This window comes from Zeus faber (genome assembly GCF_960531495.2).
Source record: "Zeus faber genome assembly, chromosome: 13".
NCBI lineage: Eukaryota > Metazoa > Chordata > Actinopteri > Zeiformes > Zeidae > Zeus > Zeus faber.
This window is the reverse complement of record NC_137198.1, coordinates 6,424,131-6,436,012: the sequence shown is the minus strand read 5'-3', so window position 1 is coordinate 6,436,012 and position 11,882 is coordinate 6,424,131. Positions and strand designations below refer to the sequence as shown.

Below are 11,882 nucleotides of genomic sequence, written 5' to 3'. Positions count from 1 at the left end.
TCTCTCTCTCTCTCTCTCTCTCTCTCTCTCTCTCTCGTCCATGTTCAGTGGTGCACACGATGATACCAAACAGCAGATTGAGTACTTTTCTCCATTTAAATAGGCTGAATCACTGATTATAAGATTGTAGACATGTGTGATACCAATTAAAGAAAAGAGTTAGTTTGAAATATCACTATAATCCAATTATTTATAATCTGTTCTAAGGGCTACCAACAAATCTGTCCAGGCCATTTTAGATCTCTTGAGCAATAATTTATCTCTTTTCACAGTTTCTTTGGTTTACTCTGACATACCAAAGGCATGCAGGTATACATGAATCACTGAATCACTTTTCAGAAGGAATGAAGCATTGTTTCAATGAGCTGTAAGGGTACCAACACATTTGTCCACGTCTGTGTAAAAATACGTGTATATATATATATATATATATATATATATATATATATATAAATAAAACTCAGCCAGAACTTTCTAATTCCTCTGTTGCTTGGTGTGAAGAGATAGATATTCACCATGTGATACTTGGATTTTGTGCTTTTCTTATGCTACCCGGTACAGTAAGTTAGTGCAGACACTAAATAATGTAATTCCAATTTATTCGTATCAATATGTGCGTGAGGAAACAATTCTTTACACATTGATGTTTTTCACAAATGTTTCAAGTTTTATTAAAATCAGTTTATATTAAAACTCTAAAATACAGCGTGTACATATTTGAACACGAGAAGAAGGCACAATAACAGGTAAAAATAGATTGAAACTAAGCATCCTTGTTGCGTTGCAGTGCATTGTGGGGGGGGTGGTAGCTCAGGCGGTAGAGCTGGTGGTCTAGTGGTCTAAAGGTTGCTGGTTTGATCCCAGGCTCCTCCTGCTAGCATGCTGTAGTGTCCTTGAGCAAGACACTTAACCCCTAATTGCTCCTGGTGGCTGCGTCCGTCGGTGTTTGAACAATTGTAAGTCGCTTTGGATAAAAGCGTCTGATAAATGACTATATGTAATGTAAATGTAATTGTTAGAGCTGCTACAAAGGTTTAGCTTCTCTTTCCTCGCCGCGACGTGTCGGCCGCTGTTTGAACCGCTTAAGACGGGAAATCTAAATCATGTGACACGGACATCCAGGGTTCCGACCACAGTAGCACCGCCACACAAGCCCCATATCTTTATTAATATCTGGAATGTCAAAAGCTCTTAAGTTTTAAGCTTTGCCATTCATTCATACTCCAACCGTAGAAAGTCCCCGAAACCACCAGTTGCCGTTCTTGATCGGTTTTGTCTCAAGCCAATGTGCAAGGGCGACTGCTGCGACCAACTGTTCTCATGACCGATTGGTTACTTCAAAAAAATCTGTTAACTCATTGTAATTATTATTTTTTAAATTATATTAAAATGATTCTAGTAAATTAAAAAAAAATCTGCGTTATCACAGTCAAGAGTCATTACGATCCCTTAGTACCTAATCACAAATAATGACGGATGATGGATGTCTCAGTCCAGGAGGGGCGTGGTTTCATCTGAACGGCCAACTCCATTTTCCTGAGAAGCTCTTTAAGCAGAACAAAACAGTTTTCAGAAAGTGTTTCAAACACAAATAAATAACCCTCCAATATTTTAGATTGATAATATATATACATCTGATTTATCTTGTGGATAATTACCTTTGCCGCTGAGGTCTTTGGCAGATAAAATGCAGACCGAGGAGAAGGGCCTGTGGAGAAAATGAGGCGCAACCTTTTAAACTTACAAGCTTTTATCCAGTCACCATCAACCGGTTGCTCTGTTACCGTCACTGAGGGGCGAATTTATTCTTTTTGCGTGGCTTTTGCGGCTGCAAAACCGGCGCAAATAACTGCTAAAACGAGCATCTCATTTTACGAGCATCTTCCTACAATTTTACATCTTCATTAGACTCCGTAAATCCAAATAACTAGTGTCGGACAATTATTTGAGGTTTCATCATTTGTTAAACAGGCGAGCGTAGAGCAGCGGCGTGAATGCATAATGACTCTCCAGACCAGACCCTCCCGCTGACACACAGATTATTTTTTTCCCCGCTTGGATGCAAATTGCAGCCGGCAGCAAAACCTTACGGGCATGTTTGCGTCGCAATCCATCCCCTTGTGAATTGGCCCCAGAGTCTCAACCACATCCCTGAGTGTCTGTAGCTGTGAATAAACACGGCGGACATCCTTTATAAATCAATGGATGACACACAAACAGTGACTACTTCCTGAATTTTCCCCCCAGGGATTAATTGTTTTTTAACCTTCTCTCTAATCTTCTCTCTTCTCCCGAATCTTTTTTTACCGAGCTCTGAGTACTGATTTCCCACCCTCAAGCCATACGCAAACTAATAAATGGAAACAAGTTCTGTAGTGAAATATGATTCGACGCAGCACAGTTTGTGTGGCCGGACGACGAAAAAAGGCACTTTGTCATTTTTACCCCACATCCATTCACCCATTCGCCCACACATTCCCGATCAGCGATCAGGGGCGGTTTGAGGTCTGAGGTCTTGCTCAAAGACACTTCTACCTGGAACGGTCGAGATGATTGTTTTTACGAGGACGTCGCATGTCAAAATGAAGGAATTGCGAGGGTGTTCTGCGTCACCCGCACGGACACTTCCCTTAACCGGGTGTGACGTTCTGCTTTGCACTCACAGCCAAACATCCGAGGCCTCCCTGCACCGCTGCTGCCCACTCGAAGCTCAGGTGCTGGGTGATGAGTCCACCCACCGTCGGGCCGTAGAACATCCTGAACCAGGGACACACACACGTTAGAAAGAAATTCATAAGCAGCCGACTTAAGCTACTTTCTAGGGTGGGCTCACGGAATGAATCACGGTTTTGGGGCCATTGTAATGGTATGGTTTCTATATCATTATAGTTAAGAAGAAGAAAAAAAAAAAAAAATATATATATATATATATATATATATATATATAAAGATAAAAGTTTAAAGTTGTAAAAAAAAATTCTCGTAGATATAAATATAAATATATTTACATCTATTTATATAGATATAAATAGATGTAAATAACTAGTGTACCGCTCTGTGTGTATGACTGTGAGGGAAGACGAGGGTTCAAATTAATTGGTGGGTTGTTATAATTTGCATAAGTTCATCTGATTGGAGGGAGGTGTCCAGGGTGGTGGATAATAAAGATATACATTTCATTTTGTGTATGTATGTATGTATGTATGTATGTATGTATGTATGTATGTATGTATGTATATATATATATACATACATACATACATACATACATACATACATATACATACGCACACACACATACATACATACATACATACATACATACATACATACATACACACACACATACATACATACATATATATATTAAAAAAAAGGTTTGACAATAATAAATGACTAAAACCAGTACTATAGTTAGTTATTTTTGTGTAGAACAGGTATAAACAGTATTTTTTACACATAAATAATAATAGTAAAATAATTTATTGAAATAAAACCTCAGTCAGACCTGTGTGTGTGTGTGTGTGTGTGTGTGTGTGTGTGTGTGTGTGCGCAGGCGGGCGGGCCTTCGCTTTGTGAATCTGACGTTACAGCGAGTTTGTTCGAAAAGAGTCAATCAAAAGCACCGGATCGTTCCTGAACGACCCAACACTACCAGGTGCGAGTGGATGCGAGTGTCCCTAATAAAGAAGGACACGACCATCCCAGGGGGTTATTTTCCGACTGGACACCTTGATTGACTGCACTCTTTACTAAACATTTCTATGTAGTTTTATCTCGTGTTTCTAAGGAAAAGGCCGCGTGGTCGTGCACAGTTGGCGAAAAAAAAAAAAATCCAGTAGGAAGCAGCGCTTACTGCACGCTTATGCACTTAGCATGCATTTAACTTTATGCATTTATGTCCTTTTATAAAGTGTTTCTTTGCACTTTGTCTTAATGCTTTTGATGTTTTATGTAAAGCACTTTAAATTGCCCTGTGGTTAAAATGTGCTATATACATAAATTTGCCTTGCCTACTGGAAATACTCTTGTTTGTTTTAGACGCGGGGTGGAGCCTTGAGTAGAGCCTGCAGGAGGCATGGCGTGACCCCACGACACAATGAGGCTGCAGAGTTTTACAGCACACCCAAGATGGCGGACGAGGCGACCGACTAATCAGTAATTGTGACTTCTTTGCGTCGATACTCCATGTATTTGGACGTAATATAAACGAAAGACTGGAAAGGAATACAAAGGAAAGCAGAAAGGAGTACGATAGTATGATAGTGACCTCATCAACATGCGACACGCCCACTTGCTCGCTCTGTTCACACATACCGCTCAGTCGGGCAGACTTTGTACTAGGGTGCTGGCTGGGTAAAGTCCGGTCCACATTTGCGTTCACACATACAGCTCCTCCGGGAAAATGTCCAGACAATTTGGGGGTTGCGGTGCATGTGCGAAAGCGGCTCAACATTCAAAGGGTGGCATTCATATTCAAAGGCGCGTTCGGGTGAATTCTGGGATACAGTAGGTGTGTAGAACGTCTCCGTGCAATGAAGGGAAGACGTGGACACCCACGAGGGAATAAAGCCCCGGCTGGGAGCGTACAGAGGTCGGTGAAGGTCGTCGGCACTCACCCCATGGACCAAACGGCGCCAAACATCCCGGACACCATCCCCAGGGTGCTGAGCCCCTCGCTGAAGCCCTGTTCACTGTCCCACGAGAAGAGAAACAACAGTGACATGTACGTATGCATTTGGATGATGTCTCCCAGGAGTGCGTGGTAAATGCGGCGCGACTCACTATGCGCACGTGAGGATCTCCGGAAACGTGGGGATCGCCGTCATTCCGAGAGAAAAGCCAATCAGACCGAGCATGCAGATGGTCAGCCACAGCTGGCTGCAAAGGGAGGGAAGAGGTTAAAAAAAAAAGAAAAAAAAAGAAGATCCTTAAATAGAAGCCGTAATCAAAGTTCCGGTCGGTGCGTGGACAGCGCTCACCTGGGAACGTGAAGAACGGGCGCCGGGCCGATCATCCAGAAGCCGAACGCCGTGAAAACGCCACCGAGAACCATGAACCAGCTCCTCGTCGCCTGAGGAGTCACGAGTTCAAAATCCGAGATGCTCGGCTCTAGACTCATTTGTTATTTTAATTCTCACCAACAAATCGACTATGTTTTTTTCCTCTTTTAGTTGCAGTTTCAATGAGCGGTGAAAACCGCTCAGCGCTCTTAATACTCACGGGAAATTTATCAGTGATGAAGCCCAGCAGCGGGGAGGCCAGACAGTACGGCAGTGACAAGCCAAGCAGGATGAGTCCCACGTAACCCGGCGATAAACCAAACTGAAAGACAAACACAGCGACATTATGCTGCTGCGGCAGAAAGAAAAGCTACGTCAGTGTGTTGAAAGAAAAAAAAAAAAAAGAATAGTACCAGTACCAGAATAATACTTTAAATCTTACAAGAGGTATTTACCGTTTCAATAGCAAATATGGAGAGCGTGGCATCAAGGAAGCCCAGGCCCGAGCTAAGTGTGAATATCACAAAGCAGATGAGGACTATTTTGGGCTGAGCCAGCAGTCGGAAAAATGAATCCCTGGACGGATCGGCCTCTGAGGGAAAAACAAACAAACAAAAAAAAAAAACACACAAGGGTTGGGAATTATATTTATAATAATATATCATTGAAATTCACATTGTGAAAACAAACTCGATTCCTTCTCCGTCCGGCCGATGGCGAAAACTCTGAAGGTTTTACCGAAGTTGGGCAGGACGTAGATGTTGAAGGGAACCATCAGGAGCAGGAAACCGCCCAGCGCCATGAACGGCAGCTCGTACCCCAACGACTGGTACAGCCATCCGCCGATGGGCGGCCCCAGGATCAGCCCGAGCCCCGTGAAGATCTCCAAACTTCCCTGGAGACCGACATTTCATTTCTTCAGGGAATGTGATTTGTTTGGACCAGGACGGGACATAATGAACCTAAAGAACCAGATTACATTTGTGGAACGGACGGACGGACGGACGGACTGACTGACTGACTGACTGACTGACTGACTGACTGACTGACTGACTGACTGACTGGCAGATCACATAAAAAATGGGGAATAACAATAAATAGAAAATAGATATAAATATAATAGAATGGAATAAAAATACTAAAAAGAAATATATAAAAAATGTGAAAATATACATATACCTAGCAGTTAACAGCAAATAATAAAAATAGGGTAAAAGAAATGGTTGTCAAACCTTTGGTCATATACAATTAACCTCTACACTATCTAGAAGACGGGTACATTTTCCACGGACAATAAACCTAACATGATTAATGACAAATAATTAAATAAAATGAACAATGAATCAGAAAAATGTTAACATGAAGATAAACAATCAAGAGCAAAAACGCGGTCACGTACAATAGACCGAACGATAAACATTAAATAAACATAACATTTATCAGCAGTTAAAATAAATAGCGGCATTCCATCTTGCTGCGGCTTGTTATTATCGTCCACAGCCCCCGAGGGCAATGCGAGACGCAACACGACACGGCAGCTCCCACCATAATGTGCTTTTTTGTTTTTGCACATGACCCAAATGCCTACACAACATGCCAGTCTGATCAGGCAGCGGCCGCGCTCACCAACACAGTCGCTATATTGTTTGGGAAAACCTTCGCCGACACTGCAAAAGAGGATGTCATGGCGGCGGCGAAACCCAGAGCGTCCACGGACCGGATGATGAAGCAGAGGGAAATGAAACAGGCCCCCGACGGCACCCTGTCCAGGAGGCTGCGGAGAGGGAGCGAACGCACCGTCAAATCCTTCCCGCCGTCCCGCCGCTCGTCACCTTTGCGTTTTCTTGGCCGGTGGAATCGGTGTAAAAAATTTGGGACTCACCCGAACAGGATGGTGCAGCCCGACGACACGAACAGACCTCCGACCAGCATGAACTTGGCGCCGATCTGGACGATCTGGGAACGAGACGGGGGAAGCTCGAGTGCAGGTCGGCAGGTCGCCATTGCCGGCCACCGCGCAGAGCGCGGGCGGATCGGGCGCCGCGACGGCGTATACTCACATATCTCCCCAGCACCAGGGAGCCGATTAGGTTGCACACGGCGTAGCAGCCGAAGATCAGGCCGACGATCGTCTGGTTGGCGCCCTTCTTTACCGCCTGCGCCGGGGACGGTGGGAAGGGGAAATACGTTATTTGACGCGCGGGGTTGGGCGCACAAAAGCGGCGCTGCCTGTCGAATTGTAGTGATAATAGGCTGAACTGGAAAAATAACGACTGTGATCCTCCAAAGCCCAAAGTGATGAAAAAAAAGTGGGAAAAATGCAGAGGCCACATTTCACTGGCCACCACCCCAAAAAGCATGTGCGTGTGTATGTGTGTGTGTGTGTGTGTGTGTGTGTGTGTATGTGTGTGTGTATATATATATATATATATATATATATATATATATATATATATATATATATATATATATATATATATATATATATATATATACACACACACACACATGCATGTGTTGTAGTGCGGTCATGTGACAAATAAAGATTCTTAATTCTTAAAAATCCCAAATGAGTAAAGTAGAATATTCACCTATTTTCATTAAAAGGCATTTTGCGTGTTTGCTTTGCTTTTATCGTTGCTATTTGATGGCCTTCTTTTAATGTAAAGCACTTTGAGTTGCATGTCATGTATGAAAGGTGCTACACAAATAAAGGTTATTATTATTATTATTATTATTATTATTATTATTATTATTTCATTTTTTGATTTCAGACCCTACATTAATACTGGCAGAACGGACTAAATCGAACCCTAAAACCCGAGGAAAGCAAACCTGAAGCCTCCTCTTAAATGATTTGAGACCTTCTATCGGAAGCGTCCCCACCCCCTGAAGCGCCATCTTTTTAATCAACCGGGTCATCTGACCGTCCCACGGGGCCCCACCGGAGCCCCCCCAGGGGCCAGCGCCCACGTCCCGCCCCCCCCCGAGCAGCGTGCACATGACCACGCTCTGCCTCGTGCATCGAGCCACGACGCGGCCCTCCATTCAGGACACCAGACTCCGAAACCTTCTGAGGAGAGCTAAGCGCTTCAGGGAAATAGCTCATTTTATTTATTGACGGCGGTCGGGATTGGGAATAGAACGCAAAACGAAAACGCAAACAAGCGTGAACACGCAAAAAGCAGACTCGAGTCCCAACCCTAAACTTCCTGCAGTTTCGGGGTGTTTTGTGACCCACATAACACGGAAACCCCATTTCTCCCCCTCTGAGACCACACGCAGGGGGCCCAGGGACGCCGCGGGTTAAATGCCCCCCCCACCCCCTTCCTCCGCCCCCATCGTCGGGCGGGATCGGGTGTGGGCGTCTTACCTCGGTGGGGAAAAACGGCCCCAAGATGGAGTAGCAGATCATGGAGCTGAAGTTGACGGACGCCATGGATATGAGCGTCAGGACCTGCTGCCTGGACATCCTGGAGGGAGGGGCGGCGCCCGCGCTCGGATCATCTTTGGCGGCGGCGTCCGCTGTATGAATATGACGTTCATGCACGGTAAGTACAGGAAGATAAACAAAACAAAACAAAAGCAACTCAAGTGGAATCATCAAGACCAAGTGTGTGTGTGTGTGTGTGTGTTGGTGGACCTACTTCTTCCAAACGGGTTGGGGAAAAAAAAAAAAAAAAGACGCCTATTTTGACGAGGCAGCGATCCTCAAGCTCGGCTTCGCCGTTTAAAAATACATTTTTTTGGGGGGGGTCTTGTACGAACGCTCAACGCACAAAATGAACAAAAAGTGAAAAGGAGAGGAGGGAAGGGAAGGGAAGGGTCGAGGCTCCACGCGAGGCGGCTTTCCCAGGCTGCTTTCCCACTTTTCCAAACTGGGACGCTCAAGGTGGAGGCCAGCCACTGCCGCCCCCCAAATGTGGGGGCGCGGTCCGGCGACGTGACGTCACCTTTCCCTCTGCGCCTCCAATCCCATGAGTTTCTTCGCCGTCGGATGCGGTTTGGTCCAAACTCCCACGCCTGTCGACACCGTGACGTGGAGATTGACGTGGAACTGGCATCAAAACGTTGATGGTCGGACCCTTTGCCCCTCGCGGCGCGGAGGCTCTGGACCAGCGTTCACGTTGGGCCGTTCATCGTGTTTGGTCGGGGGACCCCCTCGGGACCTCTTGAAGGACCCGCCCGAGGGGCCGCGGACCCCACGTTGAGAGCCCCCCGGCGACAGTTTCGACGACACCGCGAGCGCACACCGGGTGACCCCGCCGCGAACCCCGCGCCCAAAAACTGACTCGTTTACCGTTTTGCTCGGTGTGTGTGTGTGTGTGTGTGTGTGTGTGTGTGTGTGTGTGTGTGTGTGTGTGTGTGTGTGTGTGTGTGTGTGTGTGTCATGGTGCTTTGTCGCGGTGAACGCCGCTGACCTGCTCCGCTGAGTTCGACGCGCGGCTCCATTCCTGGGAAGTTCGCGGCGGACTGAGCTTGTGGTTCAGGTCACGAACAGCCGTCCGTCCGTCCGCCCCCCCGCCCCCCTGACATCCCCCGGGCACCGGGCGGAGAAAGCGGGATAAGGACCTGTCCGACCGCGGAGATACGACCGGTCTGCGGCTGCTTCCTCATGCGCCGCGGATCGAGCTGCGAGGCGGAAGCTGTTTGACCCCGAAGACGTTATGGAGGAAATGTGCTTCAGCCCCGAAAATAATACAAAAACAATATTAATATTAATATTATTATTATTATTATTATTAATAATAATAATAATAATAATAATAATAATAATAATAGACAGATAATATATCACTTGACGACCGAATTCTGTTCCTACAACCAGGTCACTAAGTGAATTGATCGATAAGCGAGGACCCGTGTTATTTCACGGTAAGGGGGCGTGGCTGATAAATATAGTGTATATATAGTGTATATAGTATATATATTATATATTGTGTATGTAGTGTATATAGTATTATGTAGATAGTATATATAGTGTATATTATATATAGTGTATATAGTATGTATAGTGTATATAGTATAGTGTAGATAGTATATATTGTGTATATAGTGTATATCGTATATATAGTGTATACAGTATTATGCAGATAGTATAAATAGTGTATATAGTACATATAGTGTATATTATATATAGTGTATATAGTATGTATAGTGTAGATAGTATAGTGTAGATAGTATATATAGTGTATACAGTGTAGTATACATAGTGTATATAGTATACATAGTGTATATAGTATACGTAGTTGATACTTACCTGATTGCACAATGATTTATGGATGGTTTATTCAGGGTTTATTAGAAAGTCAACGTCAGCTTCCATCTTTTATCACCACTCATATCGTAGCAGCACGTTCTGACGGGGGATTTCAACAGAAAAACAACAGCATTTGAGCTCCGCGGGCGGCGCCGCTTGGGGCAACCTGTAAACGTGCAGGTCCGTCAGACCGTCTGTGCCGGGTATAGACTGCACATCCCACAGTTCCCCTCGACAGTCACCGTTTCTCACAAAATCTGCCTTTCTCCGATCAATTGATTTGTTCTTCGTTTTTGGTTTTTTTTTCCCTCCCCACTTGAGGCGTTATGGGTGTTTTTCCATCCCGGGGTTCCCTCTTCTCTGTTGGGAATGTTCATCCATATCGTTTACCGACTACAACTACTTACTAGTTACTCTACTTCACTGTCGAACTGAGCAGAGCTGCCAGTGACTGGCGGACCCCGCCGCCAAGCACGCAAACGCCGTATAGAGGAGCGCACATGACAACACAAAATACTTAGTACCTGCGATAACCACCCCGGCAGCAGAGACACTGCATCAGCGTCCCAATGTGTATTTTGGATATTATAAACCTGCGTCTAGTGCCGAGAAGTGTAATGAATCAAATCAATCAAAGAGCATCTCGAATCAAGGTTCACTCCGTTTCCGACGCGAACCGTGTTTTGTTTACAAAATGAGAACAGCTGCTTACATTTTACTTTTCTCCCCCCCACCCAGATATTTATTAGGCAGAATACGTACAAGTGACACGGACGCGGGCCGGCGTGTGTCCGAAGCCGCTTTCGTGAACGAAAAAAAAACCCCTGTACGCACTGGATCACATGTAGGCTCACAGATAAACAAAATGTCCAAATACCTTAAAAATCATATATATATTAAGACCGACGTCTGGGGACGTCCACTGATGCGCCATCGTACTGTACTTTAGCAGCAAATCCACATAAAACTCACTCCTAGTAACAACACTTTATTAATATATAGCACTTAACACTTCAAACGTGGCTCCCGTCTTTTTTTTTTTTTTTTGCAACATCCAGAATCTGTGCCATCACTATGCAAAGGACGAAAAACACAGAGAACAGCGCAAACTGAATACTGTTAGAGCAGAAATGTTTCTTTGTTTTTTTTTGTTTTGTTTTTCTCTGTGAAGGCTGCGAGCAGCTGCGCGCTACGCTCCTTGCGCGACACAACTTCCGTCACGTCGTCGACATTGCGGGTAAAGCTCAGTCTATGCGAAAGCGGCGGCCCTGGAGGAGGCAAAGCAGTTCACATTCAAATGCAGTTTTCAAGTAGAATCAATAACACCCACTGACAACACGGAGCCAAATAAAGAACAACAACAACAACAACAACAAAAACAAAAAAGAGAATCCCCATCTTAAATTGAAATCTATGAACCGGAGTTCCACTTTCGGAGGTAGGGGAGCACAGAGTGATACTGACACAATCGAACATCACAATATCTTTCGGCGACTATCTCGACGTTGATAATCGGACGCCACTTTTCGAGGTGTCTATTGGGTGCGTTCGTAAGATATTTACACAAAATCGATATCGGAGAAACAATCCTTAGTAGGGCGGACGTTGAGACCAAGCGG

At 44.9% G+C, this 11,882-nt stretch overlaps 1 protein-coding gene across 1 annotated transcript; it reads right to left on the bottom strand.

The window, feature by feature from the left end:
- Positions 1-748: 748 nt before the first annotated feature.
- slc18b1 (solute carrier family 18 member B1) lies at positions 749-9,571 on the bottom strand. The gene is made up of 14 exons (XM_080012912.1): positions 9,425-9,571; positions 8,377-8,528; positions 7,064-7,159; positions 6,886-6,959; positions 6,630-6,777; positions 5,742-5,898; positions 5,459-5,595; positions 5,224-5,325; positions 4,983-5,074; positions 4,786-4,881; positions 4,620-4,694; positions 2,664-2,757; positions 1,659-1,708; positions 749-1,546 (listed from the first exon to the last, which is right to left on the bottom strand). The coding sequence occupies exons 1-14, from the start codon at positions 9,453-9,455 to the stop codon at positions 1,489-1,491; spliced, it is 1,362 nt and encodes a 453-aa protein (XP_079869038.1). The 5' UTR covers positions 9,456-9,571; the 3' UTR covers positions 749-1,488.
- Positions 9,572-11,882: the final 2,311 nt, after the last annotated feature.